Below are 21220 nucleotides of genomic sequence, written 5' to 3'. Positions count from 1 at the left end.
ACCATGCCCACTGAATTTCTGACTATATTCCAGGGTGGGACACAGCCTTAATTTAAAAGGTACAAAGCCTCTTCCTTGCCCATAACGAGGGGCACCATGTCCCAGAGGCTTGTTCTCATATGACCAGTGAGCTTAAGAATTGATTTTCATTTTTGGTGTTTTGTTTTGTTTTGTTTTGTTTTGTTTTGTTTTGTTTTTTTGAGACAGTTTTTCTGTGTAGCCCTGGCTTCCCTGGAACTCACTCTGTAGACCAGGCTGGCCTCGAACTCAAAGATCTGCCTGCTTCTGCCTCCCGAGTGCTGAGATTACAGGCTGGTGCCACCGCTACCCAGTGAATTTTTGTTTTTTTAACAATGTTGTTCAAGACATACACATACGTGTGCAGAGGCCATAAGTAGTTTGGCGTCCAGGATGTTTACTGTCTAGCCACACGTACTTTGATGACCCATAGCCTAGAGAAATAGTTCTCATATATGACTGTGCTGCTAAATGACCTGGGGAGTGCAGATTGCTGTGCCACAGGTATCAGATACTCAGACTAAGTAGGTCAGACATATAGTCTACACTGTAAAAGCACCTCAGTTGTGTCACAGACAACCCCATGAATTCTGAGTCCCTTATGGAAAAATATGCTTTCTTTACCTTACCTTTTAAGGCCTCAAACAGGCCTCTCGTCTTTCTAACCATTTCTGGATCCCTTTCTACTCAATTTGCATGTCTTACTCTTCCAGACGTGTCTCTCTAATCCCACCTCCTTACTTTGCTTCCTTTTTCCTCAGTTTGGCCACTTCCTCCCTCATTCAAGCCCAGCACCACTGGATCCCCTTGACCACTGCTGCCCAAGAGTACTCTTGTGCTGTCAAAGGCCTGTGTGGTTTTCTATCACTAGACTCTGTTTTATGAGTATTGTTTTGTACTATCGTCTATATCTTGTCTTCCCACAGAAACTTTTAAGTTCTCCCAGGGCTGGGATCAAGTGGTTTACTCCTTTCTGTCAGTACTGCATATACAGTAGCAGCTCAGTAAAGTATTTGTCTTATGAGTGAGCACAGGCTTATGAAATTCAGAGTATTAGTACCAGGTTCAAAACTAGGCCCAAGTCTGCCGAGCCATGTAAGAATGAAATAGGCCTGTCACCTGAATCAAATCGCTCTTCTCTCCATTTGCAGTGTTATTCCTACACCATTTAGAGTTTCCTGTTTCAGCCAACTTTTATGGTGTGTTTCATTTCACTTTATTTCCCCTCTTCAGCACCTCCCTTCCAATGACCTCTGCCCTACCCACCAACTCCCATACATTTGCTTTATTTGAAATCTCCCACAGTTCTACCACCGGCATCCTGTGATGGCTTCACTGGCTATTCCTACCCATCCTCACCTTTCCCTACCTAACTTCTCTCCCCTTTCATACCAACTCCACATCCCCTGCCTCTGACTATGTCCTTTGAAAGTATTTTTTTTTAAAAAACCCTTCTTTTGTGCAACAAGATACAAATGGCCACCGAACACATAAATTGGTGCTCAGTACTCTAATACTAATAGAAATTCAATTTCGAGCCCTTCTTTCTGCCTAAGATTTAAAAGAAATAAAAACTGCCACTGTTAGTCATCACAGGAGAAAACAGAAATTTGCATACAGGATTGGTGGAAATGTAAATTGCCACTTTTCTGGATGAATAAATCATTAGTATTTCCATCGTGTGCCCTGCTTTAGCACTTCCGCCTCCCTCTGTTGAAATGGTATTTTCATTTATTTTCTTCTGTTTATTTAATGCTTTCTGCCTGGAGTCTTTAACTGGTTTTAACTACCTCCCTAGGGCAAAACACAGGGCTTGGGAAATTCAAACATACCTGTTATATACAAATAGACTTCCTATTTTTTTAAGGTTTCTGTTGGCCTCTAATAAAGACTTAAATACATTTAAGTCAACATAGAGACAATATCTTTGTTTGAAATATGAAGGAGCACAGTACGTAGATTTGCTAAGAGTCCTTCCATTTCAGGGTATGAGTGTGACTGAGGTCCTCAGAGGAAGGGGCAGCGTGGCCAACACTTAAGTTTGGAGGGTGACTTTAAATCGGAGCTTTTATCTCGTAGGCATCTAGTCATTTTCTGACTGTTTAAGGGGAAAGGAGACATCTGTCTACAAAGGCTCCCCCCAATCTTCCTCCAGGCTTTAAAATGGTTTTAAAGCTGCTATTAACAACTGAAGGTGCCCCCTACTTTGGGCACACACCAAACCAGTTTGAGGTTGGGGAACAGCAAGCTCCTTTAAAGTTTTATTACTGTCCTGGGTTTCAAAAATTTAATTGTATTTTCTCTCACTTCCTTTGCCAGTTCCAAAATACAAATAGAGTAAACATCTTCCTATAAGGGGCTGTTGAGGACAGGACCATGCCGGGTTGCTCAGGAGAAAGTTGTAAGTCACAGAGTGCTCAGGAGACTTTGGGTTACCCGTCCGTATCCCCAACTCTGTATTACAGACAGGTACCTCATCATTAAGTCTTAACTAAATGAAGCCTAATCGCTGCTTTATTGGTTATTTTTAAAGGATAACCATATTATAGTTCTTTGGGGAAAAGTCCCAAGAATTTAACTAGAAACACTCAGACAAAACAGATGATGAATCTTCCTGGCTGATGCCATTGTTCTCTGCTCAGTCCTGGGCTTGTGTTCCTTCCCACCTTTTAGAATAGAACTTAGAATGAAGAACCTGGACATCCTATTGCTTGGAAGCGAGAGGCTCTGGTTGCCATGAATTGAGGCTGTGTTCTCTCTCATCTGTAATAACTGTAGTCAGAAACCAAGAGTTTGTGTGCTCTCATTTCTCAGTTCATTATCTTTTCCAGATACCTTCTCCTCGCACCTTCTTTCCATTGCTACTTGTTAGATTCCTGTTGAAAACAGGAATTGCACATCGACGTGATCCTTTTGACATTTCTCTCCGGTAGGTGTAGAAGATGCCTTCAGTTTTACATCTAAAGTTATGACTGTGTCCCTGCACAAGTTCTCTCCAGGATTTTTCCCAGGCAAGTCAACTGCATGCTCCCCACATAGTCCATGTCTAGATACTATCATTTTTACATGTTTTATATCTTGTTTTTATATATCCCCATGCTGTTAACACCTTATTTGTGCTCTTCTCTGCAAAATTTTAACACATATCACTTGTGTTAAAGTGACAAAGGGAATGACAATGAATGCTCTTTTTTAATTCCAGGTGACTTTTTTGGCCTGTCAACAGACAAGACCACTTCGAATTTTATCACATACCACATGTAATTCTGATAATTTAAATGACATGTCCTATGAGCTCTTATTATTTTATTTCATCCAGTAAGATGTCAATTAATATTTCTCAATTTCCTTATTGTTTTTCCACTTCCCCCAACAGCATTGATGGGTATTGTTTCTCCAGATTATTTTTCAATTTCATTTTCTTAGAGAAAACCAAGAATTTAGAGTTAGTCTCCTAATTGACCACTTTGCTGTTCTGTATTGCTCTAGGACAGTCCTTTGTGTCTTAGTGACTGCTCCTGGCATTTCTATCTTTTACAGGAACAGGTGACTTGTCTGATGTTGGCCTGGGGAAAGGACGGTACTACAGTGTCAATGTGCCCATTCAGGATGGCGTCCAGGATGAGAAGTACTATTACATCTGTGAAAGGTATGGCAGTGACGCGGAACTAGTTGCAAGTAAATCCGATCTCTCCGAACGGTGCTGTGTTTCTCAATCTCATAATTCTTGTTTTCAAGGAACAATTTGAAAATGAAAACCATTATATGCTCACATATATGTTATCGTTTTTTTTTTTTTTTTGTTTTTTTTTGAAATAGGGTCTTTCTATATAACCCTACCTGTACTGAAACCCTCTGTGTAGACCAGGCTGCCCTCAAACTAACAGAGATCTGCTTGCCTCTGCCTTCCAACTGCTGGGGCTAAAGGTCTGCACCACCATGCCCAGCTCATGTCACTTTTAGATACTACTTCCTATGCTTGTTTGATCTGGTAACTGTCCCCTGTTAGAGCACTAAACAGTTGGATCAGAGACGAGAGTTTCCATTTGACTGAACCTGCTATACCATGTGATAAAGACTGTCCCAGAATAAAAATTTTTAAGCTGTCCTGAGGAGTCCCTTCACCCATACTTTCTTGCATGTGCGTTACTTTATTAGCCTGATGCTCTATTTTGGGCTTTCTCGTGGAGACCTGTTTTCCTCCACTGACATGATCATTAGAGTCGATGGTAATGATTGATCATTCATTATCGTGTCCTCCCTGTACACCTGATTAAAAGTGTATTCAGAAAGCGCAGAAACAGTGATGGAGGGAGTTTGGAAAGGATGGAATCTGTTTACTGTGCTGGAGACAGCATCCGGGCCCTGTACACACTAAGCTACATTCTTCCCCAGTCCACGTTTCTTTTTACACTAGAGTTAAGAATACAGTTATGAAGCTACACATGTACAGGCAGACATGGTTTGGTTTGTAGACGACTGGGGTTGAGAGTCCTGCAGAATGAAGGGAGGCTCATATTCGTCCAAATTAAGGTCAATCAGGTACAATTTTACAGCCGACATTGGCAATGGACAAGGTAAGCCTAACGGCAAGTCCACCGGTCAAGCTCGCCGAAGGAAAGCAGTGAGGATGGAAACCTGTTTAATCCCTACCCCAACCCAGCTCACATTTCTCCCAATTGCTGGTAGAAAACAGGGACTTCCCAGAGGAGCCTGCCTGCTCTGGCCCCCATCACAGGCAGTTGTGTAAACAGAGTAGAACTGTATGAGAAATAAAAACTTCAAAGGTACCTCTTAGCTTAAGAGACTTGGGGAGGCAAGTCATCCTGCAGTCAGTCAGCAGCACCAGACTTTTCATACTCTTCATCGTGTCCCTGGGATAACTCTGGATTGTCCGGCTGGAAGAGATTGTTGAGCCTGCCACTGATGGTTTAATTGCCCTTCTTTGTTTCCCTTAGGCTTTGTTCTGTCCTTGAGATGTGCAGATCAGAAGTGCTTATGTAACCTTACCAATGAAGATGTCCTGTGGTTCTCTGTAAAAGGAAAATTATTTTGTTTGTCTTTTAATCTCCTTCTTGACAGTGCCCAACATTTTGTTGGCCTTTGTTTTTTCCTTTTACCATAGCAGGACACTAAGTTGTTCTTTCAGGGGACTGTCCACAGGGTTTCTTAGAGCTCTTTCCTGATTCTTAATTGAAAGATCACCATTTACCAGCCTGCAAGTGTAGTTTGGGATATCTGGCCTTCTCTAAGTGGATCACCTTACATGTGTCCCTATTGAATCATCTGTCAATCATAAGACCTCCTGAGATTTTCTTTTATCCCCCATCAGCTTGGCATTTCACTGCCTGTGACAAAAGCTGAACATTATGTGCAGACTTGAGGATTTCCCAGCTTCTACTCTCCTGAAGGAAGGCTACTATTTATCCTTAAGTCATGAAAATGTCTGTTTTCCCCTATGTTTTCTGATTTTGTTTTATGTACACTAATTCCTTATAAATGATTTTTCAAAAGTTAATGTCATGGCAATGCATGTTTAAAATAACCTAGGTATTAAACATGATTAGAAGCATTTTTAAAGTAAATATGCCCCAAGATTACATATGTTTTCCCTTCACACAATCCATCCACAGGCTTCCTGGTAGACAACGTCGGGCTAGCATTCACTGAAGGGTCTTCTAGCTTGCCAACTAAAGAAACAGACAGTCATCAGTTTATAGATCCAAAGACTGCCTATTGATCCTCACAGGCAGTGCAGACAGACACTGCTCACCCAGAATAACAGACTCCAGGTTCTCAAGAAGAAGCACAGTGGTTGCTTCATTTGTTAGGCTGCAGAAGTCACGTCTGTTGACGGCACCGTGTCAAGGTGCCTCTCTCTCCAAGGCTTCCCATGCCAAGTGTCTGCCCCACCATTGTTGACTTGAGCCTGACATTCCTGTAACAGGAAGGGAACATCCTTCTATTAAAAAAGGGGGGGTTGGGATTTAGCTCAGTGGTAGAGCGCTTGCCTAAATGCGCCAAGGCCCGTTCAGTCCCCAACTCAAAAAAAAAAAAAAAAAACAAGCCCCCAGATGAGCTTTTGGCACAATGTCTCCTCCCCAAAGCCTCTAGGAATAGCATTTCATTTGATGACAGCAGACTTGGCAAACGCTGGAGAGCCAGCTCCCTGGCTCTCAGGTGATCAGGTAGTAGAGCACAAGAAGAAAAGTAGTGGCATCTAAAAAGCTTTGCATAGTTTAGCAGTCCCAATAAACACGCTTCTCAGTCTCAGGAATTATCCTCAGGGTACTTCTACCTAGCATGGTTTGGAACTAGAGGCCGTTGTTACAGTGCCTACCTCCAAAGACACTTGACGAGGAGTGGCTGATCTTTGAGAAAGTCATGCAGCCCTTCCGCTGTGTCCTTCTCACCTGTTTGCTCTGGAAGCCCACTGGTTCTCCGGCTCACCCCTCACTACAGAGATAGAAAGAAGCTTATCGCTGGCACAAGCAGACCCCGCTCAGTTTCGGAGTTATCTCTCAATTGCTGATTTGTTCCTGAGCTGATTTTCTCTGCAGGATTCATTGACACTCATTGCCCTGCCTTCTTTCAAAGCTCTCTTTTCTTCCCTCTTTTTCTTTCCCCTTCATTTCTTTCTGTCTTCCCTTTCTTTTAAAGGAAGATTGCCTTTTCCTTGCTTGTAACTTTCATATTTTTCCAGCTTGTCAGGCAGGGACTTAAAAGTTTCATCATAACACTGAGCGCCCCCTCCTTATTTAAATTTTCTTTTTTTAATAGACTGGATATGGAAAAGTTATGTGAATGTTTTCTAATACCAACAAAAGAGCTGGAGGTTTTTGTTTAAATGACAATTTCATATTAGATGTCCCTGGGTCATTTTGGTATTAAAAGACAGAGGTCCATGATTTTATACAAGCTTCCTGTAAGTTTTATGGGAGCTAGTGGAGTTGGCATTGTGAGTTGGCCATTTATCAACCAATAGAAAGGAATAGTAGCATTACTATCATGAGCATATCACTTCCCTCAAGTAGAACTTATGGCTCTGGTATAGAGACTTTATATAAATCAAGATGATAATAATTTCATTCAAATCACTCCCAACCCTGAACACCATGCCCATATCACACTTACAAAGTTTGGAGGAAAAAAAATATTAAGCATTGTCATCTAGAAGTATAAATAGAGCTGGAGGTGGGACTTCCTGATAGGGCACTTACCAAGCGTACATAAAACTCTGGAGTGTGTGTGTGTGTGTGTGTGTGTGTGTGTGTGTGTGTGTGTGTGTGTGTGTGTTCATACATCTATACATACAGAGAGGTACTGCTTTACCTGTATTTAACTTGCTTGCTCTCTAGCTATATGTGAATATGATGTAAAACTGTCTTAATACTGTTTTGCGCTTGCCTAACATGCTATGTATGATAATGATTTTGGGAGCAGTCACAGTCAAGAACTGCGCAAGAGAAGGACAGAAACAAGTACTTCTCGGCTGTTGGTTCAAGGGAGGTTTTGATAAATAGTAATAGCAGAATACGCCAGCTGCTTGCCTGGTGGGAACTGCCGTAACATCTCTGACATATGCACCAGTCAATTCAGAGTCCTGCTAGCATTTCTTAGTTTGTATCCTAACTATCATTTACACCCCTAACAACCATCAATTATTCTTTACTGGGTATCTGCTTGTCTAATAGAAAAACCACATATGAGGTGCTTATAATATGTGTGGGTATGTGTACTGAAGTTGATGGTGAAACATTTTGAAAAGGAAATCACAATTTTAGGATTGCGCATAAAGGTCAGTTGTCAATGTTTGCCTGCCTGCATGCATGCATGAAGCCTAGGATTTCACCCTAGCACTGCATAAAACAGGCATGGTCGCACATTGCACATAGGTGTAATCCTAGCACTTGGGAGGTAGGGATAGGAGGGAGAATGAGGAATTCAAGCTATCTTTCACTACACAGGGAGTTTGAGGCCATCCACAAATACATGAGATCCTGTCTCAAAGTAAAAGTGTTTTATTAAGAATATTGAACTGCGCATCTTTGAGATAACATAGACACTGCATACATATATTACCTAAAGGAGATGCTGCTGAACAGCTCCTCCATTAAGAGGACTTAGGAAAGCTTCTTACACTGGAGCTCGCATTCAGTAACAGTCTATGTTCATATATGAAGATTTGCTAAGAAGAAATGTCAGCCTACCCTGAGAAATGCTTATTCTAGTGAAATATGGTTTGTATGTTATGCATTAAAATAAAATCTACCTGTCGTTGGTCCTTGGGCTATTATCACCTGTGCCCTGTGACTTATATTATGTAGCTCAAAACTGAAGTAAACCTTTGGTCTCAATCAAAGACCACTGACATAAAGAAAAAGTCAGTCACTTAGAGACTTATTATTAAACTCATAATCTCTTTTTAAAATTTATTTTTATCTCTTAATTGTGTGTACGCATGTGTATGGGTATGCGTATCTGACTGCAGCTGCTTGTGGAGGCCAGAAGACTTTGAAGCCTCTGTGGCTGGAGTTACAGGTCATGGCGCTGTGTCTGCCATGGGTGCTGGTGCTGGGAACGTAGCTCCAGTTCTCAGCAAGAGCAGTCTTTCCAATCCCACCCATCTTAATGTTTTTACCTCTCCATTCATACTTTGCTATTGAAATTTAAAGGGCTTTTTTTTTTTTTTTTTTTTGCAGTACTGGGGAATGAAATTAATGTGGTTTTTGGTTGGGTGGTTGGTTCGTTAGTTAGTAGTTTTGTTATTTTTTTGGTTTGGTTGGGTTTGGTTTTTTGAGTCAAGGCTTCTCTCTGTAGTCCAGGCTGGCCTTGAACTCACAGAGATCTATCTCCCTCTGCCTCCCAGTGCTGGGATTAAAGGTACCCAGCATTTAAGTTTTTAGAGTTTATCACCTGCTTTTAGAGAACATTTGGGGGTTTGTTACTGGGCTAGACCAGGTAGCCAACCTAGAGAGTACTTGTTCTTTAGCACAGCACCTGGATACACGCGTAGCTTCTCCCCCTCACACTTCTCCTTCATGCTAACATGTAACATGTAGCAGCAGGGCACTTAAACGAATGCTGTGTTTAACCCGAAACCTTTATTCTTCGGTGGAATGTGTTGTGCATCTGTACTCAATGTCACTCCCATCTAACAAAGAACAGGAAAAAATCACACCACTGACTCTTAATATAGTGTCTTTCAAGTGCGTGTTTATAGCTCAAGAACTATTGTCTGACTTGACTTGGAACTAGAAGTCCTTGGTATTTTAAACGCACCATTAGTTCCTGTGAGTGTAAGATCGAAATTTACCTCTCCAAAGACACTCTGACCTTCCTGCAAAAGAACTGAGTGGCTCCTCACTTTATAGAGTTTATGAAACATTAGTGAGCAAGGAGGAGGAGCTTGAGGGGAAAGCTTCCTGTGTGCCCAGGTGCTGTGCTGCACATCTGACCTAGATTGCTATTCTGGGTATGTGCGCATGTTTAAATACGAAAAAAACTATTGTGTTCATTTATTCTACAAAAATGTATCACATAGCAGACACTGCACTGGGACAGGAAACAGCAGAACCCTGCAAGCTGCAGCTTGGTTTCTGGAGTGTACTTCTGGGACAGGAGTAGCAGTGCATCTCCTAAAGGTGTGTGTCACATCATTTCATCCTTGTCACAGCCTACATGCCATAAAAGTGCTCAGACATCCAGAAAGGGATGGGGCCAGACTTCGCTTTTCATTTTTTAAATTCTCATATATTACACCCCAACTGTAGTTTCCCCTTCCTCCCCTTCTCCCAGTCTCCTCCCTACTTCCTCTCTCCCCTAGATCCACCCCTCCTTCTGCTTCACTTCAGAAAAGATCAGGCCTCCAAGGTACCTCAACAAAACACGGACGCCAGACTTTGAATCTGTGTCTTCCCCTGTGTTTCCTCTAAAGCATCTCGTAGAAGTGTGAAATTTAACTGTTACACAACAATGAAAAAGTACCGTCCCGGAGAGTTCTTGGAAAACTTGATTGTAGGATATTACAGGAATCATCTAAAAAGTAAACCCTTTAGCTTTATCCAACTCAATCACATGACCTCTCCAATAAACAGGCTATCGTGGGTATGAATGTACAGCTGAGATTTGGGCAGAAAATAATCTCCTAATCTTCGAGACTTAATTTGTAATTTTATAGACAGAAAACAAGAATAAATGTTCCCAGAATTTACTTCCTAGATACGGAGTTCTTGATTAAGGTTTCAGCATGGAAACTGAGTTCTCCTTTCCCTTCCTGCTGTAGAAGGTGAATGAGGTCACCTGTCATTTATAGAGTTCTTCCTAGGGAAGTCCGTCCTTTCCATGTGCCATTTTTTAGACTAGTTTTATAAAAAGTTGTTTACTTCTAGGCATTTTGTATGACAAAACTTCTGGTACCTCTTGGTCCTGGCAGGAGGCCATATGTCCGTACAGGGTAGAGATGCTCCATCCACACTCCAAACTAGTCAATCAGTAACCCACTGAATAAAGTGAAAAGCAAGAGATATCTCTAAGGAAGATTTAATGGAAGTGTTTTCTTTCAGTGTTGACTTTTAATGTTAATATTTAAAGGAGAGATATTTTAATGAGGATAGGTTTTTCTTTCATTAGAATGACAGGTCAACTAGAAATTACCTTCCACTTGGACTTGCATCTGGCACTTGGCCCTCCGTCTCATAGAAATTTAGAAACAGGTAGAGCGTCCATGAAAGAGAACCCAGCAATTATAATTTACTCCTTTGGGTTTCATGATGTGGCAACAGCAGTACATCACACAGATATTCAGACATAAATATTTTAAGCAGGATGGATTTTTCAAATCCCCTTCAGTTTGATGAAAAGGGATGGACTCTTCGAGAATTTGTATTTGAGTACAAATAATTACATAGACTTACTTCCGTCCCCATCTCCATTTTCATTACAATCGGAAAACTGGCAGAAACTCATCACACAATTATCCTACCTCTCTTTTCATTTGGGTCACAGCTCCACTGCCTGGATAATCACTAGTCACTTTGGTCCAGTAATAAAGGTAACAAAAGCTGCCAATTCATTCTGTAAGCCTTGCCTCTGGAACTTGGCCCTCTGTAACTAAGGTATTTTTATTACATGCTTTTGTTCGATTTGATAAACTTCTATCCCGCCTCTCTGTAGTATAGCAGATGTAAAATTGCCTATTGTTTCTGGAAAATAGATGAGTCAGACACTAATTAGATTCGCTGATAATGTTGGCCACAGGTGGAAGTGAGGCCAAAGTGGGCTGTTCATTTATTCTTCCTGGTTTGATGTGTCCTTTAAAATATTACATTCAAAAGGCTTTAAGAGCTTCACAATGGAGGATAATTTAAAGGGAGGGATCCTGTGCTCATTATCTGAGTTGTCCTAAGCCAATGAGCTAACCATGCATGTCTGGAGGACTCGTGTGAGGCTGTAATGAGAGCTGGTAATTTCCCTCACCTAGTCCTTAGGGCCTGAAATGCACAGTGTGGTTAGAGCGCCATGCTGTTTTCATCTCTGTCTCCTCTCCTCAGACTTCACCAAGAAGCCTGTCCAATCCTGTGAAGCAAAGAAGTCTTCACAGGTGACTTGTTTTTCCATGGAAGTTAAGGAGGACAGTGTTCCGGGATTCTGTAGAGGGTCACTGTGCCACTCTGGGGCACATTTTCTCTGTTCTCTTCGTAGTGATGACTGATTCCTGCCACTGGAGAAAGAGTCTTTGGCAACAGTTAATAAGCTCTGATGCTAGAACATATTCTGAAACTATCCAGAGGCAGGAAGACCTTGTCCTGAATGGAAATCTTGATAATCATACCTTTAACGCAGCGCTTCTCTGAAAAGGATCCTGAAGATGACTAGGTCTGTGTTCAGTGGAATGTTCTAACATCGAAATTCACAGCGTTCCCATTCCACTGCTCTCCCCACTGTGTGCCTTCCACCTCCACTGTAATTCTCCTCCTCTTAGTCTTTTAACTGATGCCCTGCCCCTTCAGTCCAGCCTAGGAAAACTGTTAGGCTGTACAGAAATGTTACGGCTTTGAATGAATGTACCTGCGCTCTACACCTAGCCGCTGCTTTGATGTGTAAGCTGGCTTACGTTGAGCTGGACTCCACAGAGGTTCCCTTAAAGCTAGAATCCACCACCTGAGGAAGAAACCCAGTGCTGAGTTTCGGTGACTTTAGGCTGCGTGCATTCTTGCCCGTTGTACTATCAGGAAAGAGTCATGGCTGCTGATGGTTTTTATTTTTCTTTTTTACAAAAAGCCCTATCAACCAACCAGATAAGGTAGCAAGTAAAATGGGGTGGGGAGTGGGGGAGTGCCAGAGAGAAAGGACAGTGTTTGCCTGGAGATGCTGTGAGAGTGGATGCGTGGGAGCTGGAGGCAAAGGGGTGTGTGTGGACTAGCTCCATGTAGGAGAATCCCGAGGAGCTGGGGAAATGGGGAGGGGATGGGGGCATCTTAAATGTATGAGGGGTGAAGCAGAAAAATATCTATCCTATTTAAATATAGGCAAGCCTCACTAACTCAACCTAATTAGAGGAAAGCCAGTCTGAATCATGGAATATTTTAAATGCATTTTTATTACTTTCAAGCATTGGACATGCTAGTAATTCAAAATAGACTAACAGCATAGAACAGCACCTCAGGGAAGGGGCTTTAAGAATCATTTGTAATTAGCATATCAATTATTTGTATGTAAGTGGATGTGCACAAAGTGCATAAAAAGTTTATTCTCCTAAGTAGGACAAACATTCCCCAGTGCAATCCTGTTTACACTATTAATTTGCTTAGCCAGCCCTTTTTGTGCCAAGATAGATGTATGTAAGAAATGCTTATTTCCTTAGGGAAGAATGAATCGCTTCCCTGTGTTTAGTCCAGTAACTAAGAAGCTGAGCGCCATTTGATTGGTTTGGGATTTCCAGGATATGGAGTTTGAATTTGCATACAGACTAGAGAGATTTCATATGGAGAAGATCTGGCAGCCATTGCCAGAGACCCAGTTTCCCCATCTGGATTTCATTGAAGTGATCTGGATTTCATCAAGCAACAGGACACTGATCCTAAATGATCCACCAGACACTCCAACGTAGACATGTTTAAAATACATCCTGCCCCAGAAAAAATAACTGCCAAAATATGATAAGTTGGAGTTATTCTATGTGCAGTACTTAAAAGTAATAAAACTGCATTTCTTTTTAAGTCCCACAAAAACCATGCAATAGCAAGTTAATGATGGAAATCAATCCCCAAACTCTTTCTTGCACACCTCATTGTGTGACAGCATTGCACCGATTTCCAATCATCTGGGAGAGGCTATTATATTGTGATGAGCTGCACCAGGTGCTAACTATATGGCAGGATTTCGCCTTTGAATCTTAGTGAGGCCCTCCTGAGTCAAAAAGGGCCAGGGAAGGGCTGGGGCATGTTTGTTGTTAACGAGTCATTATTGTCCACGTAAGTTTGCAAAGCAGTGCGATTGCACTGAAAAGAGGTTTTAAAGGGCAGGAAGAAATATGATTAGGAAATGAGAAGCAGAGACATTGGCCTATATTTTACCCTACATGGATAAAGTGTGCTCTGGGGTAAATTGTGAATTCATTGAGGCTTAGTTAGAGAGTAGAGCAAGTGTGGAGAGCATAGGCACGAGCCGGAGGTCCACACACCGATGGGTCAACTACAGGTTGGAATAGCTCCAGCTTTTCCCTTCCCCCCAAGGGCATCACTAGCCAGGGTCTGCAAAGGCCAAATAGCTCTTTGGCTTCCAATCTGATTTTTTTGCCTAAGAAATCAGAGAAGTTGGTTTCAATTTTAATAATATATTCTTCCAGCCTGTATATAACAGAAAGGCACTTGTGTTTCTGCCCCCTCTTAAAGTGAATTTTGTGTTTGGTGAAAGGTAATAGATTGGCAGCACTGGAAAATGAATTACTGTATTCCCAGAACAGGTATAACCAGGCAGTGACACTATGAAATTTCTCTCTGCCTTTGGGGACCATTAGAGTATTACTCAGGAAGTCACTGCTATGGTGTGCTGTGCTCAACTCCACAGAATCCTAGCGGGCTTTAAGAATTAACATAGCACTCAAAGGGCCTGACTTTAGGCCATTCATTTATTCATTCAGCAGTACGCAGTGCTTACTATGTGCCTGGTGCTGGGAGAGGACGTTCACAAATGCTGTATCATTTACTCCCCACAATAACCTATGAGAAGGAGAACGTTGTTCTTGGTTTATAGAGAAGGAAAACAAGTCTCCAAAGCAACGTGATCTGCACTGGTCACTGTGCATACACTGGATCCAGGCTCTTCTGACTCTGCCAGTGCTCTCCCTGAACTAGGTACTGTGGAGTTTGCAAAGCGGAGCCGAGGAGACATATGCTCAAACAATATGACACAAAGCCGAATGTAATTTGCACCGTGGGCACTCCTGGTGGTTACAGAGCAGTGAAATGGCCTATCCCAGAACACATAAAGGGCTATTAGCACAGCAAGCCTTAGGATTCATCACATCCTTTCCATCGTCTTCCAGACCTGCGTCTCTGCCCAGCCCACCACCTGCCCAGATAATGTCTACCCTGCTTGCTGGGGGGTCTGGCCTTTCAGAATGAAAAAAGCCTTAGAGCCTTGGGACTTAGTGATGACACCATTGGATTTTGTATACTAATTCTAGCTCTAACAGTCACTCCGGACCACTGGCATGGTCCTTTAATTCGGTATGACTCACTCACTCTTGTGTGAGTGAATGAGAATGGTTTACTTCTAAGAGGTACAGCCAGAGATAAGTAATAATACACTAAAAATAGTGTACATCCCTTCCTGTTGCCAAGGTGAAATATAATTAATGAGCAGAATTACTTATACTACAAGGCCAGCATAGAAAGAGATGCCAATTAGAATCTATATTTTCATGTAGTGAGCTCAGCAATGAGAGAGAAAAAATATCCCTTTAAAGTACCACAAAGCTACATTATAAAAATTAAAAGAAAAAAAGAGGATGTCAGATTGTGGATTGGGGGAGTTTAAGATTTGGGCTTGATTTTATAGGTTTGGATATTTTAGATGTCTGTGGAACCAGTACAACTTGTCTGATGCTAAAAGCAGAGAAAAATCAACATAGGAAATTAAATGCCTTCTGGATGTGTCCAAGAGGCACCCATGGCCCCCCAAAGAAATGACACATCATCCTCACTGCAGGGAGCCCCACTCCAATTCCTGCCTCCCACAACTATTTGTAATAGCTCTGAAATCACTGAGTCCCCTGACAGCTTGAGCCTTTGCAGAATGAGTCAGCCGTTCCTGAGTGGAGATAGGATTGAAAGAGTAGAGGAAACACACAGAGAAAAGTTGACCAGGCTCCCATTTGGGACTGATGAGTGAGTCTTCGGGTCCCTCACACAGCCCTCCTCTGAAGCCCATCAAATGCAGTGACTTGTATTTATATCTTAGAGTCAAGCTTTGCTGCCTACAAGAACTTTTTGCAGGCTGACTGTGGGGGCTCAAGGCATTAGTAATACTCCCTCTGTGGCTGGCTAAAAGGTTTGTCAACTTTTAAGTTTCTATTTTTTTACTGACGGAGTATCTAGAGCAGTGGTTCTCAACCTTCCTAAAGCTGTCACCCCTTAATACAGTTCTTCATGTTGTGACCCCAATAATAAAATATTTTCATTGCTGCTTTATAACTGTAGTTTTGCCATTGTTATGAACTATAATGTCTGATATGCAGGGTATCGGATTTGCAAACACCCCTCCCCATGAAAGGGTCCCTTGACTCCACAGGTTGAGAAACACTGCTCCAGAGTGCCGCTAGTGCTTGTTAGAAAGCATGGGAGATGCTTGCCTGGCAGAGCTGAGATACAAGTGAAAGTCAGAAAATGGGACCTGCTGGCCCTCTGTCTCTCTCACAGGCCTGGCTAGGCAGACAAGTTAGGGTTCCCATGCCCTGTCAGCAGCCATGCTCATGACTGCAACACTGTCAGCCTGGCATCCCATTACCTGGAGGTGAGAAATTTAGGCTCATAATTCCCTAACAAACCAATAATAAACACATGCTTTCCACTCCCCTGATACCACCACCATTTCCCCACCCAGTGCTGGGGGAAAATGGCGCCAGTGAATAATGTCAAGGGTGCAGAGCAGAAGCTGTAGGTGAATGCCTCAGAGGTTTGGCGGCTTTTTTGCCTCAAAAGTATCATGCCTGTCATCACCCCTAGCTTTTCTTCTCCTTGGGCTCTAACATCCTCCCCCAAATCAAGGCCTGCTGAAGTTTCTGTGCCTGCTTCTCCTCATTTGCATAGCCCCCTCTGAAAACCAGACTGAAGACTGAGGGGATCAGGTTTCTCATCAAAAAACTGCATTTCAAATGAATGTCTTGTATGTTTATAAGGAAGTTACTAATGTAGTGTAATGAGATGCCTGTCTTCCCCCTCCCTTCTGGGGAAGAGATTTTATACTTTCATAAAAACCTGAAATTAATGATTTACAGGGTAGGGAGTAGCAGTGTTAAAGCCGTCAGGGAAGGTTTCCCTAAAGCAATGTGAGGTGGCATTTCATTCACTTACTCATTTAATGACTATTTATTGAATGTCTACTATGTGTAAAGTATTGATTCGACGTTCAAGGAAGTTAGGGAAATTTCTAAAATGTTAGATAGAGATTGATTTTTATATTCATACATTTGAATAAAACAAAACATGGAAAGTTGCAGGAACCATAAAATTTAGGATGCTATGGGCATTCAGAGGAGATAAATACTTCGGGAAAAGGCTTAATTAAGGAGGTAACATTTGATCTGGGTTCTAAAGGATACCTAATTACTACATCTTTAGAAAGTGTGCAAATGTCTATGCACATTTATAAAATCTGGGTCAAGTTTGAATATACAGAAATTGCCAGGAAAGATATTGTTTGGAAAGGGAGCAGGAAGACCAGGGTTGGAAGGAGCTGCTGTGCTTGGAGAGCAGTGGTTCACTTTGGCTGCACTGTAAAGTAGGCGAGAGGCTGAAGTTCCAAAGACTGGAAAAGTAGGTGGGGACTACAGCATGGCGGAGCTCGAACTCTTAGCTATAAAGATTTGTACCATATTCTCTCAGCACTAGGCAAAACAGGGACAGGTTTTAAAAATGAGGAAATAATAAAATCAGAGTTTGATTGAACAAATTAGTACTTAAAAATAATAATCTGTCATGACCCGGCTTATGGTTAACAATGGTGCTTGACCTGCCAGACCATATAGTTCAGAAAGTCACAGAAACAGGTAGATTTAATAATTTAGAGGTCCCACTCTGGTGACAGGCTGCAGTTCAGCCACTGAATAAATGTGCGATACTGTGTAGACTTCTGAACTCTGTGCTGCAGTTTCCTCATGTAGAAATAAGTTTCATGACATGCCTGCCTTATATTGTTCTGAGGGCTGAGTGTGATAACACATTCATAAACAGTACTGGATCCTGGGTACAGTCCTCCAAAATGTTAGCTGCTATATTTCTTCTACTTACAAAGGAAATAGAATTTAAAGAATGACTATGTATGACTATAACATAGACATGGGGAAAGGTGGTGCTTAGCCACGAGGCGGCATGTGACAAAAGGCCTACTTCTGTGGAGACACACAGTGAGGTAAGCAGTTTGCCTGCGGGGTAGCATATGTCAAGGGGTTATTGAGTAATAAGATTTTAAAAGTATGCCAGACGTAGATCAGGAGGGACTCTGAATCATAACCTGAAGTAGAGGAACACTGAAGAATTTGGGGATAGGGCAAGTGACTTGATCCAAATTTTTCCTAAGGAAAATTAGCTTATTGGTAGTTTGAGTGAAGGATTAGACAGGAAAGAGAGCTGAGGCAGGACAAGTAACTAAGAAGCTATTGGTGGATCCACTGTGGCTCCTAAGACTGAGAGGGAGAGAGATGTTAACGATGACTAACGGGAGAGGAACACAGAGGAGGACTCACAGAGGCCTCATCAGTTTATACATGAGGGACAGAAGGTGTGGCCATCATTAATAGATAAGGAATTGCAAGAAATAAGACAACAGGTTCATTATGACCCAATGAGGCTGTAAACCACAGCTCCTCTGTACAAACTGAGAGGCCGGTCCCAACATTTATATGCAAATCCAACCAGGAGTACCCTAGACAGTTTTGAAAAGAAAGGACAAAACTTGGGAAACTCATAGTTTGTAATATTCAAACTTAACTACAAAGTGCTAGGAATGGAGAAGTACTATTGTGGCTTGAGGACAGATGTATAGATAATGGAACTGAGCTCAGAGATGAGGAAGAAATCACATTTACAGTCATGTGATTTTATATAGTGGAGACCAAGATCGCTGAGTCAGACAATGGGGCAGCACCATGTAAAACAATGACATTAGATCTTTGCATCACGCCATGGAAAAAAAGTTGGCGAAATCCAATATAGAAGTGTAAATGCTAAATATTATCAAACTCTTAGAATAAAACATAGATTATGGCATTGGATTAAGCAATTGTTTCTTAGATGTCCCACAAAAAAAAACATAAGCAACAACAGCAAAAATAGGTAAAATAGACTTTGTCAAAAGTTAAAACTTCTCTGCAACCCCCCTATTATACCTCCTCTTGGTCTCTTTCAAATTCACAGCCTCTTTTTGTAATTGTTATTACATACATGTATGTCCATGTGTATACATATATTCCTAGATATAACCTGCTCAGTCTGTATAATTTACTACAATGTATGTTTTCAGGGCAATTTTGTACTTGAAGTGACACTATTAAAAATGTGCACAGAATGTGAGTGACTACTCAGGCGTCATGGATCTGATAATGGACTGGTGCCTGGTATATACTAAGAATTCTTATAACCCAGTGGTAAAAAGTCAACCCAGTTTAAAAGTAGGCAAAGGACTGAAATGGACACTGCTTTGAAGATGTCCACATGGCTAAAAACATAAACTTTCAGCTTCATTAGTCATCAAGGAATTAATTACAAATGGAGACCACAGTGAAAGATAGGGACACAGCTCTAGTGGCAAAGCTTAGCAGGAGTTTGATAACATGAGATAGCACATCTTACCCATTAAGGCTGAATTTATATATTTCATAATACATATGCATATACATATATGCATATAATAACAATTAATGAAAAAAAGAAGCCATGAATTTGAAAGAGACCAAGGAAGGTTTAGAGGGAGAAAAGGGAAGGGTAAAATGATATAATTATAATCTCAATAAGTAATAAAAACATTAAAAAATATAAATTTTGACAGAGATTCTTATAGTAAATTAAAGCATAAGAACAACATAAATGAAATATTTTGTTCTTTAATTTGAGTAACTAGGGTAATTTAATTTCAAATAAATTGAGACAGGAAATAAGTGTTGACAAGAATGTAAAGATATTTGAGCACTCAGACACTGCTGGTGGGCATGTATAGTGGTGCAGCCACAATGGAAAAACCTCAAACATACAGTTATCACATAGCCTAGTAGACACACACACACACACACACACACACACACACACACACACACACACACACACTTAATTAAAAATGTGTTTACACAAAAACTTGTACATGTATGCCCCCCCAGTAGCACTATGCATATTAACCAGAGAGTAGAAACTAATAGACAAGCACACAATGAAATATTTGTTGATAGAAAGGAATGAAGAGCCAGGTGTGATGTAGCCTGCAATCTCAGTATTTGGGAGGTAAAGGTAGGGTCAGGAGGTATTTGAGGCCATCCTTGGCTACATAGTAAGTTTTAGTCGAACGTGAGCTACACAAGACCCTGTGTCAATATTACTCCACAAAAGAGAAAAATACAAAACTAGTTTATGTGATAACACAGATGAACCTTGAAAACTTATGTTAAGTGAAAGAATACAGACACCAATGAGTAGTAACTATTCGTGGTCACAGGCTTCATCAGGGCATGAGGAGAAAGTTCTAATATCCTTTGTAGTTAATGACTACATAATTCTGTGGCTACATTAAGAAAAAAAGCAGAATCATACACTTCAGATGGAGGAATTTGTATGATATATAAATGTCAACTGTTTAAATACTTTGTATGTGTGCATGTTATATGTACATAATGTGTGTGTGTGTGTGTGTGTGTGTGTGTGTGTGTGTGTGTGTGTGTGTGTGTGGCTGGAGAGATGGCTCAGTGGTTAAGAGCACTGACTGCTGTCCCAGAGGTCCTGAGTTCAATTCCCAGCAACCACATGGTGGCTCACAACCATCTGTAATGGGATCTGATGCCCTCTTCTGGTGTGACTGACGACAGCTACAGTAACTCATATAAATAAAAATAAATAATATTTTAAAAAGTGTGTGTGTGTTTGTGCGCGTGCATGCATGCGTTCGTGTAGGCTTGCGGGTCACCCTCTGGTATCTCATAAGCCTTGTGTTTTTGCAACAGGATCTCAATGAACCTGTAGCTTTCCAATTAAGCTAGGCTAGCTGGCCAGCAAGCTCTAGGGATTCTCCTGTTTCTGCCTCCCCAGCCCTGGATTACAAGAACATGCCCCCACATCCTGTGTTTTCATTAGTTCTGGGGGGATCTAAGTCATGTCCTCATCCTTGTGCTGCAAGCACCTCACTGATTACTGTTTCCTTAGCCCCTGGTTTAAATATACTTCCAAAAAACCTGTAACTGAAGCAGTACATGCTGTTGACCAACTGGAGATCTTTGAGTAGACACAGCTACCAGTTGCTTTGCGGTTTCAAAGGCTAACAGAGAAAAGGACATGGATAGGTGGCTCAGTCTCAGCTCTCTTCCCTGCAAGAAGTATAAGGGACCCTAACATGGATAAAACCTTGGCAGCATTGGCAAGGAGGAAGAAGCATGGGCCATTTGTCACCCAAAGAAAGTAAATCCTTTGAGGGGTCAGAGATGGGAGATGAGAAAAAGAGCTCAGAAGTGGTCCATAGCCCTTAAAGCAACAGGAAAGAGAATCAGAGCCCCAGAGAGGATAGCACTATGAAGAAGGAATCCAATGGAGGACATTCCAGGTAGACTCAAGGAATACAGGGATGTACTTACTACACAGAACCTCAAGCACTTAGTTACCGCAAGTGTGAGGCAAGGATCGAGCTTAAAATATTCCGCTCGGGGTTGGGGATTTAGCTCAGTGGTAGAGCGCCCGCCTAGCAAGCTCAAGGCCCTGGGTTCGGTCACCAGCGCCGGAAAAAA

The 21220-nt window shown here is 41.7% G+C and overlaps 1 protein-coding gene across 1 annotated transcript in view; it reads left to right on the top strand.

Annotated features, from left to right (window-relative positions):
- Nucleotides 1-21220, top strand: part of Hdac8 (histone deacetylase 8) — a 408840-nt gene that overhangs the window by 67072 nt on the left and 320548 nt on the right. The window contains exons 6-7 of the mRNA XM_032889857.1: nucleotides 2952-3029; nucleotides 3559-3667. Of these exons, the coding sequence (XP_032745748.1) occupies nucleotides 2952-3029; nucleotides 3559-3667 (187 nt within the window). The remainder of the gene's footprint in view (nucleotides 1-2951; nucleotides 3030-3558; nucleotides 3668-21220) is intronic.

Source organism: Rattus rattus, chromosome X, assembly GCF_011064425.1.
Source record: "Rattus rattus isolate New Zealand chromosome X, Rrattus_CSIRO_v1, whole genome shotgun sequence".
In the NCBI taxonomy this organism is placed as follows: domain Eukaryota; kingdom Metazoa; phylum Chordata; class Mammalia; order Rodentia; family Muridae; genus Rattus; species Rattus rattus.
Note: the sequence above shows the minus strand (reverse complement) of the source record. Positions and strands in the feature narration are given on the sequence as shown.